The sequence below is a fragment of the Papio anubis genome, chromosome 6 (assembly GCF_008728515.1).
Source record: "Papio anubis isolate 15944 chromosome 6, Panubis1.0, whole genome shotgun sequence".
Taxonomy (NCBI): Eukaryota; Metazoa; Chordata; class Mammalia; order Primates; family Cercopithecidae; genus Papio; species Papio anubis.
In genome coordinates, this window is record NC_044981.1 from 30,726,524 (window position 1) to 30,752,868 (window position 26,345).

General features: G+C 53.2%; 4 protein-coding genes across 8 annotated transcripts; 1 reads left to right on the plus strand and 3 right to left on the minus strand.

Moving 5' to 3' along the window:
* C6H6orf15 (chromosome 6 C6orf15 homolog) lies at positions 1 to 2,540 on the minus strand. Its single transcript, XM_003897324.5, has 2 exons — positions 1,231 to 2,540; positions 1 to 1,035 (listed from the first exon to the last, which is right to left on the minus strand). Exons 1-2 carry the CDS (start codon positions 1,415 to 1,417, stop codon positions 158 to 160), a joined length of 1,065 nt encoding a protein of 354 aa, XP_003897373.3. The 5' UTR covers positions 1,418 to 2,540; the 3' UTR covers positions 1 to 157.
* LOC116275442 lies at positions 2,486 to 25,868 on the plus strand. 4 transcript variants are annotated; one of them, XR_004184539.1, is made up of 5 exons: positions 2,486 to 3,622; positions 8,073 to 8,124; positions 12,415 to 12,558; positions 17,482 to 17,722; positions 25,471 to 25,868. XR_004184539.1 is itself a non-coding variant. In XM_031667648.1 (5 exons), exons 1-5 carry the CDS (start codon positions 3,609 to 3,611, stop codon positions 25,494 to 25,496), a joined length of 384 nt encoding a protein of 127 aa, XP_031523508.1. In that variant the 5' UTR covers positions 2,486 to 3,608; the 3' UTR covers positions 25,497 to 25,868. The 4 variants fall into 4 exon arrangements, 2 of the variants coding, with proteins under 2 accessions (XP_031523508.1, XP_031523507.1); XM_031667648.1 differs by lacking the exon at positions 17,482 to 17,722 and adding an exon at positions 24,458 to 24,605; XM_031667647.1 differs by lacking the exon at positions 17,482 to 17,722 and having other exon boundaries at positions 24,458 to 25,868.
* CDSN (corneodesmosin) lies at positions 4,285 to 9,445 on the minus strand. The gene is made up of 2 exons (XM_009204755.4): positions 9,029 to 9,445; positions 4,285 to 6,236 (listed from the first exon to the last, which is right to left on the minus strand). The coding sequence occupies exons 1-2, from the start codon at positions 9,387 to 9,389 to the stop codon at positions 4,738 to 4,740; spliced, it is 1,860 nt and encodes a 619-aa protein (XP_009203019.3). The 5' UTR covers positions 9,390 to 9,445; the 3' UTR covers positions 4,285 to 4,737.
* On the minus strand, positions 23,403 to 25,258 carry PSORS1C2 (psoriasis susceptibility 1 candidate 2). 2 transcript variants are annotated; one of them, XM_009204754.4, is made up of 2 exons: positions 25,169 to 25,258; positions 23,403 to 24,153 (listed from the first exon to the last, which is right to left on the minus strand). In XM_009204754.4, exons 1-2 carry the CDS (start codon positions 25,203 to 25,205, stop codon positions 23,798 to 23,800), a joined length of 393 nt encoding a protein of 130 aa, XP_009203018.1. In that variant the 5' UTR covers positions 25,206 to 25,258; the 3' UTR covers positions 23,403 to 23,797. The 2 variants fall into 2 exon arrangements, with proteins under 2 accessions (XP_009203018.1, XP_003897372.2); XM_003897323.5 differs by lacking the exon at positions 25,169 to 25,258 and adding an exon at positions 24,809 to 24,863.
* Positions 25,869 to 26,345: the final 477 nt, after the last annotated feature.

A 26,345-nucleotide genomic window follows, 5' to 3' on the forward strand; every position in this document is an offset into this window, starting at 1 on the left:
TTCCATAAGTGCTTTTATTTTATTGGAGATGAGCAAGGGAGGCATTGAAAAGTGGGGATAGGGCTGGAAACATGCTGACAGGGCCTGGATTGAGCCCATACAGCAAGGGGCGGGAGCAGGACTCTAACTCCCAATGTTGGGTTTCCCTCTATGTGCTCTAGCCCCACTGCAACCCAGGGCTTGGAGGATTAGGGAAGCCAGCTGGGATGTTCCAAGAAGAGCCAGGAGGGCGGAGAACTCCGGGAGGAAATGGGTTATTGATACCTGGGTATAGATGAATATTCCCCCAGCTGCCTCCTGGATACCGATTAATATTCCCCCAGCTGCCTCCTGGATACCGATTAATATTTCCCCAGCTGGTACCTGGGGGTTGATTATTGATACCCCAGATTCCCCCAGGGTGTGGCATGGGCCTCGTTCCCCAACCAGTCCCAGGGCCTCCACCTCCCCAGGACACACTGGGATTCAGGGTCCCCCAGGGGTGATCGGGCAGAACCCTGTGGATGAGAGACCACGGAGGGCGCTGGGAAAGGATTTTTCCCCCGGGCCCCAGTGGATTAGAACGGGGCAGTCGTCTGGACTCCGAGTCCTGGTGGAGGTGTGAAGCCTCGGGTGAGAGGTCTGTGGCGTCAGGAGAAGACTCCCCAGGCAAAGGGCCACTGCCTGGAGCGAGGGCCGCAGCACTGGAGAGGTAAGAGAGTTCTTCGGGCAGCGCTTCCCCCAGGCGGTCCGCAGCCGCAGCAGCCATCATCAGCCAAGGATCCTCAGGGGGCCAGGAGTACACGGCAGGCAGCCTCCCGGACGGAGGCCACCTCTGCACTGCAGAGCCTCCTGTGGGTGGGAAGCCGTCTGATGGGGGCACGCTGAGCTTCAGAGGAGCCCTTGCCAAATCGTTAGACCTCGGGTCCAGAGCGGGCTGAGGATGTTCAGAGTTAGGGGGGCCAGTCAGGGAAGGTTGTCCAAGCTGAGGCAAGTTGGTCCCCAGGTTTTGGGAAACTTTCTCCTCCACAGCACCAATGCTCCGGGCAAAGAGGCCTGAGGGAAAGGGAAGATAAAGCAGCCAATGGTTTCCCTTCCCCGATTCTGGTTCCCTTTGCTTCCCCTGTGCCTATTCTTCCTTTTCCCTCAGGGACCTAAATGTGTACCCTCCTGCCTTTACCCCTTTCCTTAATTCCTGTTTCCTGGGGGACCTCCAGTCTCTCCTGCCCAAGGGCATCACGGCCTCCGTACCTGGGAGATGAAGACAGACCAGAAGCAGGCCCAGGGGAGCGCAGCTCCCTGCCACGCGGCCCCGCATCCTGCTCAGCACCCGAACCTCCCTCAGCCCCAAGACAGCCAGCCCTTTATCCTGGTAGTGGGGTGGGGGACAGCAGAAACAGGCTGGGCTAGTGGTTGTGGAGACAATAAACCTCCACATTCCACCCTCATTCCTAATGCGGTCTGTGGCAACAGGTGCCACTTGAATGAGTGTCCCAGAGGAAGCTGGGTGTCCCCCGCCCTGGCTCCTTTCCTTGACCTCCCTGCCCCTCCTTGGCCTAGGTGTCCTGGCTCACAGCTCATCCCTGGTTGCCAACCTCCCCAGCCCTGCTTCCCTACACACAAGGACCTCCACCCTGGGGTCCCACTCTGTTAATTGCCTCTCAGCAACAGAAACACTGGTTTCTCTTTGGGATCTGGATTGTTCCCTCCCAGCACCCCTTTCTCATGCATCCTCATATCTCCTTCACCTTGGCCCCAACCTGCAGGAGGTTCTGGGGTGCGGAAGTGGCCCCATCTGAGGAGCTGCTCCTAGATGGGACCCTGTATCTAGCTAGGGAAATGGGCCTGGATGCCATCCTTATGAGAAGCTGGCTAATTCCTGCTGCTGCAGCGACAAATTACCATGAACCGAATGGCTTACAACAATATGGATGTATGACTTTACAGTTTTGGAGATCAGAAGTCCAAAACAGGTCTCAGTGGATTAAAATAAAGGTCTCAGCAGGGCTGTAATTCTTTCTGGGGGCTTTAGGGGAGAATCCCTTTCCCCCCTTTTTCACCTTCTAGAGGTCACTTGTGTTCTTTGGCTCATGGTCCCCTTCCTCCATCTCTAAAGCCAAAATCAGCCAGTTCTTACACTGTATCACTGAGACCTCCTCTTCTGCCTCCCATGTCCACAGTAAGGGACCTGGTGACTACACTGGACCCACCTGGATAATCCATGATAATCTCTTTAAGGTCAGCGGACTAGCAACCTTAATCCATCTGGAATCTTAATTTCCCTTTGCCATGTAACCTAATTCCCACATTCCAGGTATTAGGATGTGGACATCTTTGATGGTGTTGGGGTTTGAGACATCATTCTGCCTGCCACAGGTGGTCAGATGTGCCACATAGTGTAAGAAACACTGGGAGAAAGTGGCTATTTCCCAGTAACAGTAGAGCAGGGCCTTTAAATGCTGCTGTCGAATGGCCAGGACTTGATCCTTGTTGAAGCTGGGTGGGGAATGTAGAGACTCATTAACTGTTTGTTGACTTTTAAATATGTTTTATTTTTATTATAAAAATACAATGCCTTTGTTCTCTCCATGGCTTCCCAGAGGCCCCAGGAGTAGGCTTCCCTGGCTGTTCGAGGTCTAAACATGAGCTGTTGGCTGATTCTACTGCTGTGTCCTCCTCCCCAGCCCCTGCTGGCTTAACCACTGGAGGAGCGAAGAGCTCCTCTCCAGAACTGGCAGTGGGAGGAGCCCAGAGGCCTTTTTGGATGACATGCATGAGTTTTACACAAGCTTTTAATTTGGAGCACAGCAGAAGACTCGAGGAATCACCACATCCGAGGGCCTCCCTCCCTGCAATTCCCATCCATGAAGCATCTGGGACCTCCATTCCTGCCACTGGCTGCAGATCAGGGGCCAGATGCTGGACCAAGGGTGATTCCGCCCCTTTCTGGTCAATGTAATACATTTCTGCTGATTCCAGACTTGGACTTTCAACAGTTCTAAATTCAGGACCAGACAGCACCATCCTGATAGGAGGGAACGGGTTAAGTGCTAGGGTAGGGGTGAATTCCTTTGCAGCCAGCAGAGGCTCCAAGAGGTGGCCTGGGGTGGGGGTGGGGCTCCTACAGGGACAAGCACAACCCCCTCTGCCCTCCTTGGGATGCGGGAACTCCGTCTGCCTCAGCCGTTCCCTGCCTGTCTCAGGACTTAAGTCACATGGACCCCACCGCCACTCCACTTTCTCTCTCTTCTCCAGTGGAGGTGACTCCTCTTCCCCACTGGGGCACGCTGCCCTCTCAGCCCTCAACTGAGATCCATGTCGCTCACACTGTCACTCTGGACCCCAGCAGAGCAGCGAGTGTGAAGACGGAGAGACCACTGGCAGCTCTGTTCTGCCGCGGGCCGGGCCTCTTGATCTAGGCCAGTGAGTCACCCTGCTTGGCTGCACTCCCTGCCCCGCTCCCATCCTCTCAGTCCTTTACTCTCTCCACCCCCAGCTCCAGGAACAACGCCCACCTGGGCTCCTACTCAGCTGACAGGAATCTGGTCGGAGTTGTTGTGTCCCAGCCTTCCCAAGCTTCCAGGTGTCCCAGAAACCCAGGAAATGGAGACTCATGACTCCCAGAGAGGATGGCGTCTAGAAGGTGAGGCATGCTAATGGTGGAAGAAAAGGAGTTTGGGTGGGGAGGGGAGGGAGAGGAAACACTGAGGGCCCTAAATAAGGAGAAGGAGGACCCCACGGTGAATGAGGAATGGGAAGAGAATGGATTTCCTGGAGCAATGAGAGAGGACGGAGATGGAGGAAGGATCTGGGAGGCCAGGCAATCTCTGCTTTCAGTTCAACAAATATTTATTGTCTTCCTCCTCTGTGGGAGGAGCTGGAAGGTAGAAGAGAAATACAGGCCAGGTTTTGAAGGAAAATGAGAGACACAGAGACCTCTAGAGGCGTAGGAAGAGCACCAGCCAGGCTCTCAGAGGAGACCCAGGACTCCAAGAAGGCAAAAAGTCTGCACCTAGTCCCCACAGTTTACTGAGCATCTGTCCAGGATCCAGAGACAACAGGGAGCCTGCTCCAACCTCTGAGGGTGCCCCAGTGTCTCCCTCACCCAGGGAAGCATCTGAGCACTGAGGGAAGTGGCCGCAGGAAGGGGCTGAGATAAGGGCCTTGAGAGGCAATGGGTGTGTTGGGGACGGTGATCTAGGAGGGCGTGGTGAGCTCTGTAATGGAGGGTGGGCTGGAATTGGGAGCCAGAGCCCAGTGGCATATTGGGTGGGTTGACCAGAGGTCACTGAAAAGTGGCCACTGTTTCCAGATGATGGTTTGACTTTGCTTTATTTGGTAAAGGGGAAGAGGAAGGTATAACTTTTCCAGGCGTCAGAGGTGCTCTGGGAGCATTTCAGGGGTTTCCCAGTTGAGAAGCTGATGGGGGTGTTACTCAATGGACCATTTCAAAGACACAGCAGAGGGAATTGTAAGGGGTGGTGATCTGGCTGAGGAGCACTGCGGTGGAATGGGAATTTAAGCAGTAGGAGAGAATCAAGAGAGGAGCTTTGAATCGACCAGTTTGGGAACAGGAAGGAGTAAGGGGTGATAAGAGAGAGTCTGCAACCTTGGGGTAGTGAAGAAAGCAGAGCCACTCTTTTGGGAAGGAGGAGGGAAACTGAGCTGACCCTGTGCCTGGGCACTGGACTTCTCCCATATGGGATATAGTGTATGTGCTTGTTTGTGCCCAAGGCATGCACACACACGAAAGTTGACTTATGGACTGTCGAGTAACTCTCCCTGGGGTAGGAAAACCTCAGGGTCAGCTAGCTGGGGCCCCAGAGGCTTCACTTGGGCTAGGATATCCCGGATGGAGCGGCAGGGGATCTTTCCAGCACTGCCGGAGCCACAGGGCTTGGCACCAGCGGAGGGATCAGGATGGGGCGAGCCATCGGGGTCCCCAGTCAGTGTCAAGGAGGAGACAGACATGCAAGGGTGACCAGAAGAGCTGGACTTGCTGCCACAAGGCTGAAGGATGATTTTGCCACTGGATTGGGAACTGGAGCTGCTGCTGAAGGAGCCGGTGCCTGGCGGGGAGCAGGGGCTCTGGGAAGCACTGCCGCAGGGATGGTAGGGTGAACCGGAGCTGCTGGAAATGCTAGAACTGCTGTGGACTCGAGAACTGAAGGGAGAGCAGGGTCCCTTGGAGCCTGTGGAGCCGCCTCCACAGAGCTGGACCCCACCAGTCCCCACTGGCTGGAACGCAATGACTGAGGAAGCTCCCGACTGGCTGGGGATGATGGGGTTGCTGGAGAAGTATTTGCCCTCAGAGATGGGGGGCCCAGCTGCAAAGGAAGGGACCCCTGGAGAGCCTTTCACAGGGTTATCTTTGGTGAAGTAGCCCACAGGGTAGATTTTCCCTTTACTGTAGGTCATGCCTGGAACCAGATAACTGTCAGAGGAGCCACCCACCACCTCGTAGCCACCATAGGATTTGTCTACAGAGGTGATTGGGGGACAGGGCTTGCCTGGAAGGCCACCGTTGCTACAGGGGAGACCTTGAACCACTCCAGGGCCACCAGAACCGTGCTGCTCCACCACCACCACCACAGGCCTCTGACCCCCTGACACAGAGTGGGAGCTGGGGATGTAGGGGCCGGAGTGTGAGATGATGGGCCCTCCACTGCAGGGAGAGTCAGGGATGTCCGAACTACAGGGACGCTGGTTGGAGCTGACCCTTTGGCCACTGGTCTGGGAAAAGGAAGAGCTTTGTCCAAGCTGGGAAGGGTTTAGTATTCCGCGGTAAGCGTTGTCACTGGTTGGCAGAGCAGAGCCACTCCCTACTTGGGAGCTGCTGCTGCTGAACTGAAAGCTGCTGCTGCTTCCCGAGTGAGAGCTACTGCTTCCTGTATTAGAGCCGCTGCTTCCTGCGTGAGAGCCGCTGCTGCCGGGCTGGGAGCCGCTGCTGCCCAGCTGGGAGGAACTGGATGAACCTTGTAGACTAGAGCCAGATCCGGAGGAGTAGCTGACCTGAGAATACCCTGTTCCTGGCTTAAAAGATCCTGCAGAACCACCCTGGGCAACGCTGGATCCACTGGAGCCACCGCCAGAGCCACTGGCACTGGAAATGGAGCTGCCAGAAGCGCTGGAGCCACTGTAGCTACTGAAGCCACTGGAGCCACCCTTCCCAGTGAGGCAGGGGTCATTAGGAGAGGTGATCCGCGTGGGGTCCTTACAGGGGTCTGAGAAGGTGCCAATGCTCTTAGCCAAGGTCCCTGTGGAGGAAAGCAGTGGTTAGTAAGGGCCAGGGAGGCTTGGCTTCCTCCCTCACCTTTCAGCCCTATCTCAGTCATCGGCCTCTCGGGTTTCTCCCAAGCGGAGCCCAGGGAGAGTTTAGGGATGGAGAAAGGAGGAAGAACTGGCGGTTGTCTCTAAAGGATATCGAGGTGGCAGAATAAAAGCAGTTTCATTGTTTGGGAAGGGTGGGCAAACACCAACCAGAAAAATAGAAAATTAGGTGCCAAAGTGAGGGGCCTCAAAGGAATACATTGAAGATAAGGGGGGGCTGGGCACAGTGGCTCACGCTGGTAATCCCAGCACTTTGGGAGGCCGAGGTGGGAGGATTGCATGAGGCCCAGAGTTTAAGAGCAGCCTGAGCAACATAGTGAGACCCCATCTGTATTTTGTTTTTTAATTTAAAAAAATTTTTAAAAGAAAAGGGAATGGAAAAATGGCAGGAACAAGTAGGTCTAAAAGAAAGGACCCTAAAGAGACAGAGAACTGGGGAAACTGAGGCTCTCAGAAGTCCAGGCATAAATTCTTAAGGAGAAAAATCTTGGGCCAGACAGTGGGACCAAAGGGAAGGAGAAGACAAAAGGCAAAACAATGGAGGGCTGAGAAGCGGAGAAAAACATAGAAGGAGACACCGGAAAAAGATAAAGCTGGGGGCAGAGGGGCTGAAATAAAGGAAGGGGCACTCGAGGACTAAGATTTGGTCACCAGCTTCTTCGTGAGAGCCCAGGCTGTGGTCAGGAATGGAAACCCTATTTCCCATCCCAGCACTGGCCATGCCAGTAAGGCTGGGTGGGGGCCAGGATGTGGGGTCACTATCTGTTGCTTCAGAACCTGCTGGTACCAGTGTGGCAGGACACCGCACCCTGAGCCAGCCCTGCTCTCGCCGGCCCAGCCCAGGACGAAACCCCGAGAGCCTCAAAGACTCCTGGCCATGATTAGCTTCCCTCTCTGAGCACACCTGCCTCCATCCAGCCCTTCATCTGACTTCTGCTGCCTTGACTTCCCTTTGGGATGTGGGAACACATCTTTCCTTATCTTTCCTTTCCTTTGCTCAAAACCCCAGGCCCAACTTACCCCGTGGTTCCTCCATGAGTCTTTCACCTGCATTTCTTCTGCATTCCCTGGTCCCTCCAGGTCCCACGTGACACAAACAGAGCCACATAGCAAGTTACTGAACCTCTCTGAGCTTTAGTTTATACATTCAGTGGGGCCAAATTTGTCTTGCCTTCTCACAGCATTACTATGAAGAAGACTAAATGAGAGCATCCATCTGGAAGATTTTTTTTCTTTTTTTTTTTTTTTTTTTAGATGGAGTTTGGCTCTTGTTGCCTGGGCTGGAGTGCAATAACATGGTCTCAGCTCACTGTAACCTCTGCCTCCTGGGTGCAAGCAATTCTCCTGCCTCAGCCTCCCAAGTAGCTGGGACCACAGGCACCCGCCACCACACCCAGCTAATTTTTTGTATTTTTTGTAGAGATGGAGTTTCACCATATAGGCCAGGCTGGTCTCGAACTCCTGACCTCAGGTGATTCACCTGCCTTGGCCTCCTGAAGTGTTGGGATTACAGGTGCAAGCCATCGTGCCCGGCCAGAAGATGTTTTAGAAAGTGTAAAGCATTATATATTATGATTTATTACTGCCACTCATCCTGACCCCTCCACTAACAACCAGACTTCCATCCTCTGTGATGTCCCTGTTCTCTCCTCAGAAAGAAATTCTCTGCATGCACCTCCACACCAAACCCCTTCTGTGCCAATTCCCTTCAGTACTCTGCAAAATTCACCAAGCATTGCCTTTCTCTTTCTCTATTCCCTCAGACACCAACCACCTACCAGACCATGGGAAGGTCGCAGAAATTCCTTAAGCGCTGTAAGTACCCGGTGGTCAACAACACAGGTCCAGGGGTCACCTGGCCTGGGGTTGAAATCTTGGCTTTGCTGCTTTCTAATGCATGATCCTGAGCTAGTTTCCTAACCTCTTCATGCCTCAGTGTCCTCATCTGTAGAGTGGAAATGGCAAATCTCCTTTCATACCATTCTTGTAATGATCAAAAGTGCTAATGTAGGCTGGGTGTGGTGGTTCATGCCTGTAATCCCAGCACCTCGGGAGACCGAGGCGAGTGGATCACTTGAGTCAGGAGTTCTAGACCAGCTTGACCAACATGGTGAAACCCTGTTTCTACTAAAAATACAAAAAAAATTATCCAGGTGTGGTGATGGGCGCCTGTAGTCCCAGCTACTCGGGAGGCTGAGGCATGAGAGTTGCTTGAACGTGGGAGGTGGAAGTTGCAGTGAGCCGAGATTACGCTACTGCACTCCAGCCTGGGAGACACAGTGGGACTCCATCTCACCAAAAAAAAAAAAAAGGTTCTAATATATAATCCAAATGTGCTTAAAACAGAGTCTAGCATATTAAAAGGCTCTAAAATTGATATCACTATTAAATGTCCAATCATTATCGTGTAGTTCTCCCATAATAAAAATCACCACCACCACCATTTATATAAACCTCTAGAATTTCCAAAGCATGTGTCACATACATTATTTAATTTGAGACACACAGACTAGAGATAGGTGTCATTAACCCCACTTCAGAATTTCAGAAACGGAGGCTCAGGAAGTTTAAGAAACTTACCTGAGGTGACAAGGCAGTGAGGAGCAACCCCCAGACTCAAAAGGCAGATTCCAGAGCCCCTGCCCGTCCCCTTCACTGGGTCCTCTCCTGGACTCTCCCTCCCACCTTCCTCCAGTTCCCAGAGCCCCCAGCCTCCTACCTGGCAGAAGCAGACCAGCCAGCAGCAGTGCCATCATCCCGCGCCCGCCCACACGCCCCATCCAGGGTGCCCGAGACAAGCCCATCTCGGACTGCACAGCCTCCTGACTGACGGCAGCTCGAGGACACCCGGGTCCTTTATGCCAGAGCTGGACATTCCCTGGGCAGGAGTCACTGTGGGGAGGGGAGGAGAGGTGGAGGGGGTGGGTGCCCTGGGGGAAGTTGGTGTGGCCGGGAGGAGCGTGGTAATCAGCCCGGTGCATCTGCCTACTCAGCAGCAGCAGTGGCTGCAGTGTGGGGTACCCATGGCCACGGGGCCCTAACGATCCTGCCACCTGACAGGCCTGGCCCCGGCTCCTCATTGCCTAACCCGGAACCAGGCGCTCTGCCCCACGGCCACCCACTCTGGGGCGGCCACTCTTGCCACGGGACCCAGCTGCCTGGCTCCTTAACTCTCCTGCCTACCCTGGCTTGGCCTGTCTCCCCATCTGCCCTCCACTCGCAGACATGGGCGTTTCAGCTTTTTTTTCCACACTTGGGTGCCTGTTCCAGCCCCACCTGCCCAACCCCAGTGAGGTCCCATTCACAGCCCCCAATCTGCTCCTTCCTTGGGACCCCATCACTCCACCTCCACTTTCCTCCTTCAAATATGAGTTCTGCCCACATCCCCCAGGCTCTCCCTCCCACCACTCCCCAAGTGCTAGGCCAGCCATACACCTATTACATGTTCCATCACCTGGGGAACCTTCTCCTTCCCAGAAATGGGGCACCACATTCCCAAAACCAATCCCTGACCTGTTCCTTCTGGGGGCCTCTGGGGACGGCATGGTGATGGGGGCAGGGGGGGTGCTGGGAGCCAGGGCTCAGCCAGGGGAGGGGCCTGGGCTGATGACCTCTGTCATAGCTGGGCCTTGGTTACTCACAGGCCACTCACAGCCCCTCCCCATGGCTGGAAACTCAGACCTCAAGGGTGAGCAAGAAGCTAAGAAGGCTAATTGGGAAGGTGGTGGCCCCATAGCCCATCTGCTGGCCCTGGGCTGGATGAGCGAGCAGGAAGCAGCAGCCAACTCTGGGCAGGTCAAGGAGGGCCAGGCAGGCTCCCGGGTCCTCAAAGGATGAAAGGAGGCCAGGAGAACCAGAGCCCTGCCATCTGCTGAGAGGGTGGTGGCTTCTCCTCCATTGCACTGGCCTCCCTCCTGCTCTGGCCCCGGCCCTGCCCCAGCCAATTAATTGCTCCCTAGTATTGCCGGAGTATCAGTATCGGAGGGAGGTGCCTAGGAGTTCAGCAAGCTGCCCTCTCCCCCGCCAGGCCTCGGACACCCCTGCTCCCCTCACCCAAACTCACTTCCAAAACCTCATCTCCTCACAAAGGCAGGTCCATCCCTGGAGCCCTTGGGCTGGTCTCTCCCATTCCCTCTACCTCCTGACCGGCCTTTAAGTCCAGACCAGCAGGATGGAAATGTTCCTGTCTGTGCTGTCTGACACAGTAGCCACTAGCCACATGGGGCTAGTCTAACCACCAAAGATTTGGAGCTTTAATTTTAATTAATTGTAATGATGTGGTTGGCCACGTGCAGCTAGTGGCTACCATCTAGTCTTGCTCTTGACTTGTTGGTGACACTCAGAATGGGAGTGGGAGGAAAGAGGGGCTGAGGGAGCCGAGGAGAGAGGAAGGGATAGGACAGGGTCCCCTGAAGGGGGCTAATGCCTTGGGAAAAACAAAAAACACTGGCTTCAGAATGAAGATGACGTGGGTTCAGGTCCCAGCTAACCTCTTGGCTTTGGGCGACTCTTCAAACCTTTCTGAACTTCCATTTCCTCATCTGTAAAATGGGGATATTTTAAACAACACTTAGCTTGCAAGGGTTTTGTGAACGGCAAATGGGAAATTATCAGAAAGGTTAAATGGGACAAGGGGTGCAGTCCCCCTGTAGGAAGCCCAGCAAATGGAGCCCTGCAGGTGCTCCTGTCTTCATCCTTCCACTGGGGGAAACAAATAGGCCAGGTTCACCCCTACAGCCCCAGGCTCCCTTTCCTGAGTCTCCAGCCCAGCCAATGCTAGCAGAGTCTCTTCTGCTCCCTTCCTGCCTTGTGTAGAGCTGCAGGCACAAATGTGAGACAGAGATACCATTTAAAGTGATGCTGCTCGGCGGGCGCGGTGGCGCTTGTAATCCCAGCACTATGGGAGGCTGAGGCAGGCGGATCACTTGAGGCCAGGAGCTGGAGATCAGCCTGGCCGACATGACGAAACCCTGTCTCTATCAAAAATACAAAAAAAAATTAGCCAGGCTTGGTGGTAGGCACCTGTAATCCCGGCTACTCAGGAGGCTGAGGCAGGAGAATCACTTGAACCCAGGAGGCGGAGGTTGCAGTGAGCCAAGATCGCACCATTGCACTCCAGCCTGGGTGACAAAATGGAAACTCCGTCTCAAAAAATAAAAAGTAAATAAATTAAGTGATGCTGCTCTTTCCAAACATCATTTCCTCCTGTGGGCCTCCCTAGACTCTCAGGCTTGGCTCCCTGGAGGACCTGGGCAAGCAGGCAGGGGGCTCTGGGGCAGCAAGGGGAGTGACAGAGGTCAGGGAGGAATGGACTAGAAGGTGCTGGGCCATTCCCCAGGTTGGGAGGGGAGAAGGCAGTGGAACAGCAGAACCTGTGGCTTCTTTTCCAACACAAACTTCCCCTGACCAGCCAGAGGTAGCAAAGTTTTTCTTGTTTTCTTTCTCACATTCCTCCCAGCTGCCGTCAGAACTTGGCCAAGACAGCCAGGCTGGAGGAGGCACAGTCTCTCCCGGCCTCCTGCCAGGTTCCAGCCGCCCACGTGGGTTGGTGGTGCAGCCACATCCCTCCTCCTAGCTACTCTCTCCTGTCCACTCCATCCTGCCACCCTGGGCTGCCCAGTTCCTCTACTGTCCTGCCCACCTCTGGGCCCTCAAACTCCAATCTGCTGCGCTTTTGATTTTTTACTGAAACCCCGTCTTCAGTGCTGGATTTTACTCTGCTGCTCACCATTAATCTTCCTCTCAGCGCAGGCGGTGAAGACCTAAAGCTAATGGGGCTTAGGAGGGTAGAGAAGGGCATCAGCTGAGTGCCCGCACAGGCCAGGGTCACCTTCAGTGAAGCTGCCAGTTTGGTGATGTCCACAGTAGTGCAGGCAGTTCTGCTGTGTTCTACAGCGACAGAGTCTGCCCCTGCCCATGCCCGTGCATTGGACCAGGTGAGAAAGTGTGGGTGGCGTAGACACCCCGCACCTGAGAAAATCAAACTCAAAGCACGTGCCTTCCATAGGCAAAAGGTGGGGCTCCCAGTCATGTATTATGAAGCAGGCAGGTCACTCTCCCCTCCATCCCTCCAGCAGCCCTGTGCTACTGTGTTTTCTGTGCCAGGCTTGGCCCCCAGTGCACGCTCCTCTGCTGTGCTTTGGAAGTTGCACTGAGAAGGAAGAGGAATTGTTCCTTGCCCTGAGGAGCTGCCATCCTACTGGGGACACACAGCCTAGAGTGGAGAAGCGGATAGGCACTTGGCTTCAGGTAGGTGGCAGGACTTTCCCTAGGCCTTGAGGAATGATGAGAGAAGCACGGAGCAGGCAGCCAGACACCGGGCCTTGCGGTGCTTCAGGTGTGTTTAGAACCAGTGGATGGCGTGGGTTGGTGTGGGATATGCATGTGGAGGAACAGTGGTGTAGAAGGGACGGGCTGCTTGGATCGGGATTGTAGATGACCTACAACACCAGGTTAAAAGAATTTGGATTCTACAGGAATTGTAGTAAATGTTAGAGGGTGCAGGGAACCAAAGGGCTTTGAATGATCACAAAGGGGGCTGAAGCATGGCGTGGTGTAGTCCCAGCTACCCAGGAGGTGGAGGTGGGAGGAATCCGAGGCCAGCTGGGGCAACATGAGGGACTCCATAAAGAGGAGGCTTGGGGCACGAGATCCACCGTGTACTGACTGCCTGCTGCAGGCGGACACGGTGCCTGGGGATTTAACATGTGTTGTCTTGTTCAATCTTCACAACAGCCCTACAGGGTAAGTGCTTTTTCCCCCTGTTTCACAGATGAGAAAACTAAGTTCAAATTATTTGTCCAAACCAGCTGCTAACAAGCAAAAATGTTTGAAAAAGATTCAAACCCAGGCCTGTTGGACTTCCAGGCCCACATAGATCCTGTTACTCTGCAGCTGACACCATGCTATAAACGGGTGGCAGAGGTTCATGGACAGGCTTCAGAGGTTCCCTAAACCCTGTAAGGATGTGTGCAAAATTCCTTATGTATATGAATCTTTCTAGAGAGATTTCCACTCTCAAAGCTGGCCAGCTATGGTGACTCGCGCCTGTAATCCCAGCGCTCTGGGAGGCCGAGGCAGGTGGATCACTTGAGCTCAGGAGTTTGAGACCAGCCTGGCCAACATGGCAAAACCATCTCTACTAAAAATACAAGAATTAGTCAGGTGTGGTGGCGAGCACCTGTAATCCCAGCTACTCGGGAGGCTGAGGCACGAGAATCGCTTGAACCGGGGAGGCAGAGGCTGCAGTGAGCTGATTTCATGCCACCGCGCTCCAGCCTGGGTGACAGAGTGAGACTCTGTCTCAAAAAAAAAAAAAAAAAAAAAGAATTCCTAAGTAAGGGTTACTGGCTCAAGAGGTCCCTCCTTCACAGCTTTCCTCCTCTGGGGGCCTGAGAGTCAGGACAGAAGTTCTAGAACAAGTGTTTCCCATAGGGGTCCTTGGTAGACCAGGGCTTAGGCTTGGAAGAAGGAAAACGGAGTGAGAACAAGGAAGAGAAAAAGCCCTGAAGAGCAGCTTATTTTGTGCTGGGGATACAAGGAAGGGGGCCACCCGGAGCTGCTCTGGGGCTCCAGGGCCTGTGGGCTCCTCCCCTCCTTTGTTCCTCTCTGCTTGGCTCCAGCGAGAGGCCATTTCCTCTCCTCCTCTCTCTTTCTCCATGACACCCACGCTTCCCTGTGGACTCACCTCTGCAGCCACAACACCACCCTCCTCTCCCTGGGCGGAAGCCGACGCTCCTGGCCCACTCCCAGTAGGGGATGTCCTCTGAGTTGTTTTTCCTGTGCGGGGAGGGGTGGACTGAGTCATCCACACTCTTCACCTGGATCCTCTGGTAACCGAGAACATAGAAGGAGAGGGCACATCCCCAGTCGGGCGTTCCGAACATCTCTGTGGGGACAGACCCTCCTTAGTCCAGGTGCTCCCATGGGACTGGCTACACTTCTTGACTCAGTTTTAATCTCTACTTTTCTGCCTTCCTCTTGGGAATGCCCCCTCACTTCTGTGGCTTCTTTCCTGTAGTAGACGATCAAGGGTGGAATCCACGGTCCATGGCCCTGACTTCTTGCCTTCCTCTCAAATAGACTCTGCAGCCAGCCATCTATGCAGCGCCCCAGTGGCTTTGAAACGCAACAGAAACCATCACCCCCGGACCGTGGGCTCCATGCCAGTGGGCAAAGCACAGGCATGTTCACTGAGTTCCCAGCACATAGCTGTGGCAGGCACTTGTTATATTTTGAAATTAAGGAATAGATGAATGTGTCCAGGCTGTGATTCCCCTTTCTACCTTACTCAGGGACATGGTGCCCCCCTGTCTGGCTTCCTGCCCTGTGCCCCCGACTCCAGCACAGCTCCTGTGTACAAAGCCCCGGTAGGTGCTGGAGGGATTCACTGATGGCCTTGGCGGAGGTGGCAGTGGGCACGTGCACTTGGCTCTGACACAGCCACTCATGCGACACCCTGTGCAATCTCGGCCTGGACCCGTGTGTCCTGCCCTCATTCCTCACAGGTGACTGTCTCCCCTGAGCCACTCTTCTCTCTATTGGGTTAGCTCCTTTTTTTCCCCCAGGGATGTAACACATTTTTATGAACAAACAGCAGAGTTCACATGGCTGTGATGAGGACACACTGGGGTTTCCCCTGGACAGGACCGTGCTGTATACTTTAAAAAAAACCCTAGGGGGTTCTGTTAGGTGCCCCCATTGCAGCATAACGAGTTGCCCCTAGCTGAGAAGCCCTTTCCTGGGGCTTGTCCACAGCATCCTCTCCCTGAGATTATTCCAGGTATGGGCGGTGCTCGGCTCTACCCTTCCTTCCTTCTTCCCTGCTAGGCTCCTGGTCCATGGCTCTCTCCTCTACGGAATGGCCTCCTGGAGCTTGGCTGGGTCAGGCCCCACTTTCCACTCTTCCCATGCCTGTCCTCACCCTCCCAGCAGCCCTGCCAGCCTCCAAGGGGCCCAGGGCACTGCAGCCGGCACATGGGAGTAAGGACTGGGGCCAGAGCCAGGTGCACCTTCGGGCAATGAATCCTGAAAAAGGAAGAATTTGGCAAGTGGAGTTCTGCCCACCGAGCTATCTTCCCCCGAGTCTTTTCCCTTCACCCCCACTTCCCAAAAGCAGCAGGGAGTCAGCTGCAGGGCAGTCGGTCCCTGGGCCAGAAGCCTTCATGGCTGTTTCAGTCACAGCCTGAGGCCACCCCTCTTGTCTTGCGAGGAGGGAGACCACAGAGGCTGTGTCTAGCTCTCACAGTAACAAGACTGTTCCCCTGTCTGTTCTGCAGAGCGAGTGCGAGGGAAGAGAGCGCTCCTTGTCTGCTCATTATGTGCACCTATTAAATAGTCATTCTTTCCACTAGGGCTATTAGTGGTTTTTATTGTTACTGGTCACCCAGAATTAGAGTCCCAACTCCCTCAAGAGGGTGAAAGAGAGGGCCAAGGTGCAGTCTGAACGTGCTCTCAGGAGAGGAGAGGCCGGAAAGACTTGTACCAGCAGGGACTTCTAGGGTGAGCTGGCCCTTGGAGCGCCTGGGAATGGGACTGTCGCGGCCCATCTTCCCTCCTGTGTTCTGGGCTGTCTGAGTGCCTCTGGGTGAGAGCTCCTCACAGGAGGGAGCTTCTCCTACTGCCCAGTGTCTCCCTGGCACCTGGGCATCACCCAGCACACAGAGGTGACCAGCAAACACAGACTCCTGTTGGAGAGGCATCTCGTGTCCCACTCTGTTCTCTTGGGCCCTGAGACTAGAACATCTTCACCAGAGACCAGCACCGACTCCTTGGCAGTCTGTAACATTCAGCTCGGTGCCGACGTCTGCCCGTGCAGGACTGATCTCCATTCTCTCAATGACCCTAGGAGACAGGAATTATTAGTAGTAGCAGTATTAGTATTTTGAGATGGAGTTTCGCTCGTAGCCCAGCCTGACCAACATGACGAAACCCCATCTGTGCTAAAAATATAAAAATTAGCCGGGCGTGGTGGTGAATGCCTGTAATTCCAGCTACCTGGGAGGCTGAGGCAGGAGAATCACTTGAACCCGGGAGGTGAAGGTTGCAGTGAGCCGAGATCACACCACTGCACTCTAGCCTGGGCAACAAGAGCGAAACTCCGTCTCAAAAAAAAAAAAAAAAAAAAACAAACATATACACATGTTTGGACCATCCCTATTTCCTTGCTATGCCTAAGCTGCATCACACCATTCATCACTAGGTGACATCCTACTACAGATACCTTGTAAGCATCTGTGTATCTCTCTCCTTCCCCACTGGAAAGCAGCTCCCTGAGGGCATGGCCCTGATCCTTTGACTGGCTGTGGTATCCTCTCCTGTAGACCACCGGCTCATGAAATAATCACGGAGAGAATGTGTAAATGATGATCGTGAGGTCCACTTGGACAAGCAGCCTGCGCCTGAATTTTCCTGAGGACTCCAGACCCTGTCTAGCCTCATCTCACATGCCTGGCTCACCTTAGAATGGTTGCCTTGGCAGCTAAGGGGACACCTGTGTGCCTTGATGATGGCCCCAGGGAGGGGATGACATTAGTGAGGGAAAGAGCTCTGGAGGAAAACACCTGAGAGGAGTCTCTAGGCTGCCCTCTGGTGGCAGTTCTTGGAACAAGACCTGAGAGCCGCTACCTTGGCTCTCAGCATTGCCTGCGAGTTTAGAGGTTATTAAAGAAATCCCCCTAAAGTCCTATCCCAGGGTCACACAGAGAACGAACGGCAAAGTAGGGACAAGAACCCAAGTCATAGTCTGTTGATCTTAGTACCATGCTATCCTGCCTGCCCCCATCACAGGAGTTGAATTACGCTGCAAAAGGAAAGGTGGGGATGGGGTGGGGACTGGGGATTTCCCGGAGGGAGTTGATTAATGCCCCTGAGGATATTAGGGGGAAAAACCCACAGGAGGTGCATTTGGTTTAATTCAGCAAGTTTTTTGAGTCAGTGCCAGGCACCTGGTGGGCACTTAATTAAAGATTAGCAGGAGAAAAAAAAAAGTACAGTAAGAAAGCTTAAGTTTATACCAAAGCGAGTCTCAGGTCAAATGATTTTGAAACATGAAATTGGCAGAGAAGTTAGGAGTCCCTCCTGGGCTTCTACGTCAGGGTGTGCCCCTCTCTAATTTAACTTTTCATCAAATTTTATTGCCATAATGTGTATGTTTGTCCTTCCTAAACACAGAGCCCCTTGAGGGCAGGGAGGACTGAAACTGCTTCCTGGGACTGTCACCATCACCTAGCACCCCACACAGCAGATGCTCAATAAATGTTGATTGTGTGGGCAAATGGATGAACAAATGAATGGTTTGGAGTTTCCCTGGCCAGAGAGCTTCAAAGCAGAGCAGACAACCATCTCTTCTGTCTAGTCCAAAGACATCATTCGCTGCCCAAAGGCTGAGGGCTGTGCCTGGTGCTTTCTCAAGGTAACTCAGATTGTATAATTAGATTTTACTATGATACTAGTTCTAGGTTCTTTCTTTTTCTCTTGGCCAAGCATTTAATAACTATCTGTCATGTCCAAGGTTCTGGGCTATTGTTCTGTAAATCTGTGATCCTATTCTGTTATTTAATTCCATGACTGTGTTGACATAGATGTGACGGTGTCCCTGCTGCATTTACTCCTAGGTGAGCTTAGCCGAGGCAGGTAGAGAGGAACCAGCATTGTCTAATCTGAATGGAGAAGCCAGCACAATGGGTTTCCCTGTGCAAATACCTCCATACCATCCAGGCCCACTCAGTCTCCTCCCCAGCTAATGAAGACAACCTGTCTGAGTGCCAAGATCCACTGCCTATTAATAGGTACTAAAATCTCCAGTTGCCTCATGCCTCCCCCTTCTCTTTCCCACTCACCTACCTGCCACGTCAGCCTGGGAAGAATTGGTTTGCAGCCAGGCAGTCCTGCATCCAGTCTTGACTTTGGCACTTGTGATATGACTTGCACAGCTGAGTTACCTCTCTCAGTGTTGGTTCCTCATCTGTGAAATGGGGCTAATCATTTGTTTTATTGAGTGCCTTCTAGGCCAGGTGCTAGGAGAGAAGTAAGGGATACAAAGAAAGACAAGGCACCATTGCTGTCTTCAAGAAGCTCATACTTTCCAAGGAAGTAAAGGCATGGAAACCCACACAGTGCTGTGGAATTAAAGGCGGCGGCATGCTGTAAAGAGCCCCAGCTTTTCCCCTAGGCAACATCAGGGGCTCAGTTCCTTTCCCTCACTTTCTCTCGTCTTTAAGAATTTCTCTTAAATGGATGTGGTGGCACATGCCTGTGGTCCCAGCTACTCAGAATGCTGAGGCAGGAGGATCCCTTGAGTCCAGGAGGTCAAGGTTGCAGTGAGCCGTAATTGCACCACTGCACTCCAGCCTGGGCAACAGAGCAAGACCCTGTCTCAAAAAATTTAAAAATTAATTAATTAATTAACTTTTTCCTCCTAACTAACTCCACCTTATTGGCTTGAGGGTCAGTTTGAGGGGTCCGGACTTCCTTCTTCCTGTCTAGCCACAGCTCCCTGACACAGTATACCCAGAGATGTATGTGTTTCTCCCCACCCTGGGCACAATTTTTTTTTTTTTTTTTCCTGAGACAGGGTCTCATTCTGTCATCCAAGCTCGAGTGCAGTGGTACAATCATGGCTTACTCCAGCTTCGACCTCTCATGGTCAGGTGATCTTCCTGGCCAACATGGCGAAACCCTGTCTCTACTAAAAAAACTACAAAAATTAGCCGGGACTCCAGGCATGCACTACCATGACCTGGCTAATTGTTAAACATTTCTTTTTGCAGAGGTGAGGTCACACTATGTTGCCCACACTGGTATCAAACTCCTGAGCTCAAGTGATCCTCCTGCCTTGGCCTCCCCAAATGCTAGGATTACAAGTGTGAGCCACTGTGCCCGGCCCTTTTTTAATTTTTATTTTTTTTAGAGATGGGGTCTTGCTGTGTTTCCCAGGCTGGTTTTGACCTCCTGAGCTCAAGCTATCTTCCACCTCAGCCTCTGGAATAGCTGGGATTACAGGTGCACCCTACCATGTTCAGCTAACTAATTTTGTTTGTTCAGAGACAGGATCTCACTATGTTGTCCGGGCCCAGGCACAATTCTAATAGAGGAGAGAGACTTTCAGATATGAGCTCCCACACCTGGCACCAAGATCTTCCCTAATTTTCCCCGGACTTTTCTCTCCAACATGTCTCTCTCTTCTCCGGGTTACTTTACTCCAATCATTCTGATCTACTCTTTGTTAACTGGGCCCTTCATTAAATAATTTAGCCTTTCACAAAACACACATTAAGTGTGCATGACGGCCCAGGCACTGTATTCTGTGTCAGGGTTACACAGATTAATAAAGAGCTGGGATGGGCCGGGCGTGGTGGCTCACACCCGTAATCCCAGCACTTTGGGAGGCCAAAGCTGGTGGATCATGAGGTCAGGAGTTCAAGACCAGTCTGGCCAACATGGCGAAACCCTGTCTCTACTAAAAAACTACAAAAATTAGCCGGGCATCGTGGTGGGCGCCTGTAATCCCAGCCACTTGGGAGACTGAGGCAGGAGAATTGCTTGAACCCAGGAGATGGAGGTTGCAGTGAGCCAAGATGGTGCCATTACACTCCAGCCTGGGTGACAAGAGCAAGACTCCGTTTCAAAAAAAAAAAAAAAGGGCTGGGATGATGTAGTGGTTAAAATCAGTGTTGTTAGCATAGCACAGACCTGAATTCAAATCCTGATTCTGCCATTTGTCCCCTGTGTGACGTTGCATGGGTCACTGTACCTCTCTAGGCCTGTTTCTGTCTTCTTTGAAGTGACCAGCCTGGCCAACATGATGAAACCCCCGTCTCTACTAAAAATACAAAAATTAGCCGGGTGTAGTGGTGCATGCCTATAATCCCAGCTACTCAGGAGGCTGAGGCAGGAGAATCACTTGAACCCAGGAGGCGGAGATTGCAGTGAGCTGAGATCACACCACTGCATTCCAGTCTGGGCAACGAGAGGGAGACTCTGTCTCAAAAATTGAATAAATAAATAAATACATAAATAGAAGTAATGATGGGACCGGGCATGATGGCTCACACCTGTAATCCCAGCGCTTTGGGAGGCCAAGGCAGGAGGATTGCTTGAGTGCAAGAGTTCCAGACCAGCCTGGGCAACATAGCAAGACATCATTTCTACAAGAAATTTAAAAATTAGCCCAGTGAGTGGAGTGCATCTGTAGTACCAGCTACTCAGAAGGCTGAGAAGGCTGAGGCAGGAGGACCACTCGAGCCCAGGAGGTCGACACTGCAATGCGTTATGATCGTGCCACTGCACTTTAGCCTGCGTGACACAGTGAGACCCTGTCCTAAAGAAAAAAGTAATGAGGGTGGGGAGGAGTGGAAAGGGAGTGGGAAAGTGGACCCAAGCACATGAGTGGAACCAAGCTAAGACACATGGAGGGCTGGGGTATTGACACCTTCATATTTGTGCACCATTGGTTAAGGCCTGGGAGTGGCCTGGGGGAGTGGGAGGATGGTGGCATGTGAGGATGTGGGAGAGAAAAATTTCCAAGTGCTTCCAGCCTTCTGTCCCTGGAAAAGGTCCCAGCGGAGGCATAGGCGGGGCTGTTGTGGGTAATTTGGCTGTCGGGGGTGATTTAGCACTCTGGGAGTCCGTAGGCACAAAAATGGTAAAGGGGTTCAAGAAGAAATGCATAGAACACAGTCCCTGCTCCACGAGGTTCATGACCTGGGAAGGGAAGACAGACATGAATAAATCATTGCCATAGTGTGACTGGGGTGAAGGGTGTCGGGGGTCGGGCGGGGTGCGGGAGGGAGTGGTGTAGGCAGAGGCGTTCCTGAGGAGAAATACAGCTGGTTTGGGAGAGGAAGGACATTCCAGACATAGGGAACAGCACACAAGAAAGCTAATGCACATAGGCGCAAGGGCTGGTCCCCACAGCTGGTGGGTCTGGCCATGAGAGCGCATCATCCAGGGCAGCTTCTGCACCTGCGCCCTGCATGAGGCTCCAGGTCCACCCTTCCTGGACCATCCTCCAGACACATCGCCTGCTCTTCTCTCAGGTCCGGCTCCAGGCCCTCCTCCCGGAAGCCTCCCCTGACTAGTACAGCTCACCGTAACTCTTCTGAACTCACAGCATTTACTGCCAAGGCTATTATGTTGGCACTTACTCATGTCATTATTAGGACATATGCATTTTTACTGTCTTTGATGTTATTTAAACTTAACTGTAAATCCTGCCTCTCTCAATTTTAAGTTTCCGAGTAGAAACTGCATATTTTTACTCTTTATGTTTTGTTTTGTTTTTTTTTTGAGACGGAGTCTCGCGCTGTCGCCCGGGCTGGAGTGCAGTGGCCGGATCTCAGCTCACTGCAAGCTCCGCCTCCCGGGTTTGCGCCATTCTCCTGCCTCAGCCTCCCGAGTAGCTGGGACTACAGGCGCCCGCCACCTCGCCCGGCTAGTTTTTTGTATTTTTTAGTAGAGACGGGGTTTCACTATGTTAGCCAAGATGGTCTCGATCTCCTGACCTCATGATCCGCCCGTCTCGGCCTCCCAAAGTGCTGGGATTACAGGCTTGAGCCACCGCGCCCGGCCCTCTTTATGTTCTTATATTCTCCCATGGCACCCGGCATTCGTGGACACACTGAGGAAGTAAGAGAATGAATGAATGAGGCAGGGCGCAGTGGTTCACGCCTGTAATCCCAGCACCTTGGGAGGCCGAGGCGGGTGGATCATCTGAGGTCAGGAGTTCAAGACCAGCCTGACCAACATGGTGAAACCCTGTCTCTACTAAAAATAAAAAATAAAAAAATTAGCCGGACGTGGTGGCAGGCACCTGTAGTCCCAGCTACTCGGGAGGCTGAGACAGGAGAATTGCTTGAACCTAGGAGCCGGAGGTTGCAGTGAGTCAAGATCGGGCCACTGCACTCAAACCTGGGCGACAGAGTGAGAATACGTCTCAAAAAAAAAGAAAGAAAATGCATCTCTTAATGAGATGGGAAGGGGGGAAGGGTTGATTTGTTTCCCACTGACTTTTGGCAGCTCTGGGAAGGGCACTCTGGTCAGGCCCAGGACAGGCAGGAGATTCTTTCTAGGGAGGGGCACATATTCATCTGGAAAATGATTCCCTTAAAGTTGGTCCTGCCGACACACCCCGGGAAGGTTTGCATATGCCACAAGGGGTATCCAAGCCATAGGCCATCAAACAGAGATGAAACTTGCCTTCCCATTCTTCAATATAGTGTTCCCAGAAAGGGAGAAATGTTGGCCTGAATGTGACTGTGCCTTGCATAGTGATATTTCCAACCCTCCTCCTGCTGAGCCCTATAGCCTTACGTACTGGATATGGGCAAGATAGGAACTCAGATTACTTCCAGGTCTCTGTAAATTTAGGACTGTGAAGAGGGCATCCAAATAGTCAAAAACGTAAGTGTTGGCCGGGTGCGGTGGCTCATGCCTGCAATCCCAGCACTTTGGGAGGCCGAGGCTGGTGGATCATGATGTCAGGAGTTCGAGACCAGCCTGGCCAACATGGTGAAACCCCGTCTCTACTAAAATACAAAAATTAGCCACGCATGGTGGTGCACACCTGTAATCCCAGCTACTCAGAAGGCTGAGGCAGGAGAATGGCTTGAACCTGGGAGGCGGAGGTTGCAGTGAGCCAAGATCGCGCCATTGCACTCCAACCTGGGCAATAGAGTGAGACTCTGTCTAAAAAAAAAAAAAAGGCCAGGCTCTGTGGCTCATGCCTGTAATCCCAGCACTTTGGAAGGCCGAGGCGGGCGGATCACAAGGTCAGGAGATCGAGATCATTCTGGCTAACACAGTGAAACCCTGCCTCTACTAAAAACACAAAAAATTAGCCAGGCTTGGTGGCGGGCGCCTGTAGTCCCAGCTACTCGGAAGGCTGAGGCAGGAGAATGGCGTGAACACGGGAGGCGGAGCTTGCAGTAAACCGAAATCGCGCCACTGTACTCCAGCCTGGGCGACAGATAGAGACTCCATCTCAAACAAAAACAACAACAACAACAACAACAACAACAACAACAACAACAAAACCCACTAAATGTTAGTTAAAGCAGCAGCCTAGATTCAGAATTAAGAAAACGTGATTTTTATTTTTCCGTTTCATGGAAGCAACAGCTGTCTACTGGTAATTCCTGCCGCCGGCCACCAGGTGGCAGAAGGGAACACAGTACCGCAGCCCTGCCGCAGCGATCGCGCGGGCAGGAAGACGGGGAGGGAGGCAGGTGGGGCCGAGGCCTGGAGGTGAGGTAGGAGAGTAGGCTTAGGCTGTCCGAGGAAAAAACGGGCAATGTGAGTGCTAAGTACGGATCTCAGGAGGGGACAGGAAATATTGAGAACACCACCTTCTGGGTTCAGAATAAAACCGAGGGAATGAGGAAGAGGTTTAAGGAGAGGGGCTAAATTGGGAAGAATTCACGGGGAATCAGAGTGGAGAGGGCGTGGGTGTCTGGAGATGCCTGGGAGCAGAACGGCTGGGGGAACCCCATTATCTGTACTCTTCCCGGGGTGGGTCCAGGTCTGGCTCCTCCTGAGGTCGGTGGTCCACCTCAGGGGCAGGAGGCCAGGGGTATTCTGGGGGCTGGGGTCCTGCTGGCCAAGGGTCATCAGGCCGGGGAGGTTGAGGAGGATCTGTTCTAGGCGGTTCAGGGGGCCAGACTCCAGTTTCAGGCAGGTCTCTCCAGGGACGACTGGGGCGGGGAGGCGGAGGGTCTTCAAAGAGAGGGGGTGCCCCTGGCCAAGGGTCACCGGGGACTGGGGGGCCCTGAGGCAATGTTGGGGAGCCTGCCTCCTCTCGGTCCTCTGCGGGTGGGTGAGAGGGGTCGTCCTCGCTGCCTGAGATGCCTGTAAAGGAGGAAGGAGAAAGGTAAGAGGTGATGAGGGCTTCTCTCCGCCACCCCAGCCCCAGCCCCAGGAGGAGGAGCCTCTCTGGATGGACGCAGCCTGAACCGACCCACAAACAGACCAAAAAAGTCCCTCTCAAAGAGTTCTCTATACATTTTTAAATACTTAACTGATGCTAAAATGTGATGAACCCCTACCCCCGATGGATCTGAACCATTCACTTGACCCACTTTAAACTGACCAGACTTCTCCAAATAAGCTCCATCCACCCCTGGTTGGGGTACCCCACTGGCTTTGTCCTCAGGCCAATCTACAACCCAAAGTGGGCTACACCTTGGCCCCCGGACACACAGACCCTAGCTCCTTAACACAAATCACAGCTCCGAGGAAACTCGTCCCGCACGCATTAATCCTGACCGACTTTGCCACATGGAGCCAGCAAACCATTTCTGGTGAGAGCCAAACGCACCTTCTGCACCCCTGAACTCCTGTCCCCAACCCACTGTGTACAGAAAGCCGTTTCTGGTGAGCCAGACGCATCTTCTGCATCCCCTGAATTCCTGTCCGCAACCCCATGCGTCCAGTTCACCTCCCCCATCCTGACCATCCCTCATCTGTCCCCAAACTGCACTCCCTGCCTCTGTTTCCACCTCACCGCTGGCGTGCAGGCAAAGGACCAGGATCCCAAGGAGCTTCCAGTTGAGCATCATGGCTGTGTACTGGCCCCCAAAGCTGGGGTGGGCTGAGTCTGGGTGCCTGGGAACCCCAAGAGGCTTTATAGGGGATGAGGGGAGGAGGGGCCAGCCCAGTGGCACAGGAATACCATCAGAACAGAACTGGTCAAACCCGTTGGGAAGGCCCGGGCTAATGTGTCACCTCTGAAGGTGGCGTCCCTTATTTTAGTCCCCCTGTCCAGGACCGAGCTGCCGCTCTCCCTATCATGACCCTGACCCTGCATCACCCCACCCTGGTTTTCACAACCCTCCATCCACACCCTGGAGCAGTCAATACTCACTTGGCATCTCCGTAATCACAGAGATGTCCACCTTCATCCCTTGCAACTATTGGAAGCCAAAGAATGGGAGCAAACCACGCGTTGGGAAGCACCATAATTACAGGGTTGGGAGGCAGGATGCCTGCGCTGGGGGAGGAGGTGCCTTTCAAACCTGGGATGCAGCTGGGACAGTGTCAGCTACTACCCCAGCCTCCCCACTCACCCACACACTAAAAGCTCCCCCTGGGACTTCGTTCTTTCCTGGGCACTTCCCTTCACGCATGGGATCCAGGCATCCTGCTCTCCAGCATGTCCTTCTTCAGGCATGCAGGGGACCTCCAAGCAATGACATCCAAGAAATTCCATCTGGGAGTCATCCAGGATGACTGCAGAAGAGGAAGGACACAGGAGGATATCCTGGTTCCCTCTTCCCACCCAGAGCTGTTTGCATAAGTCCTGTCAATGGCTCCAGAAGAAGCTGCCAGGCTCCAGCAACCTCAGCCCCTTCCTCCTCCCTCAGGAATCCACCTATCCACCTCTAAGGGCCTCGGCTCCAACTCTATTGTATCGTCTCCTCCCTCCCATTCTCCTTTTGGTCTCAGCTCCTTGATCTAAGCCTCCCAGAGAGACCCCTAGAATGTTTCCTTCAAGGGCCTTTCTGCCTGGAAGTCTGTTAGCCCTTCAGAAGTAACGTGTCCAAAATAAAATTTGATTCCTCTCAGGTTGTTCCCTGCCTGGTTCGCTACCCCACAGTAAGGGATACTTTACTATGCAATGGTGTGATCTCGTCTGTTCCCTCCAGGGCTCATGAAGGACAGAAACCTTCCTTACTCTCCTCCACCATCCACACCCCATCCACCTGCAAGCCCCTCCATGCCCTGTCCAAACCCAGCCCATCATCCTGAGCCACCATCTCCCCCAAGCCTCTCCAACACCCTTCTCAGTGGCCCCCTTGCTCCCACTCTTTATCCCTCCCCTTCACACAAAATCTGTCCTCCACCAGCAAAGGAGGTCTTAAAATATACATCAGGTGGGCCTGGCATGGCGGCTCATGCCTGTAATTCCAGCACTTTGGGAGGCAGAGGCGGGTGGATCACCTGAGGTTGGGAGTTCAAGACCAGCCTGACCAACATGGAGAAACCCCGTCTCTACTAAAAATACAAAAATATTAGCCAGGCATGGTGGCAAATACCCGTAA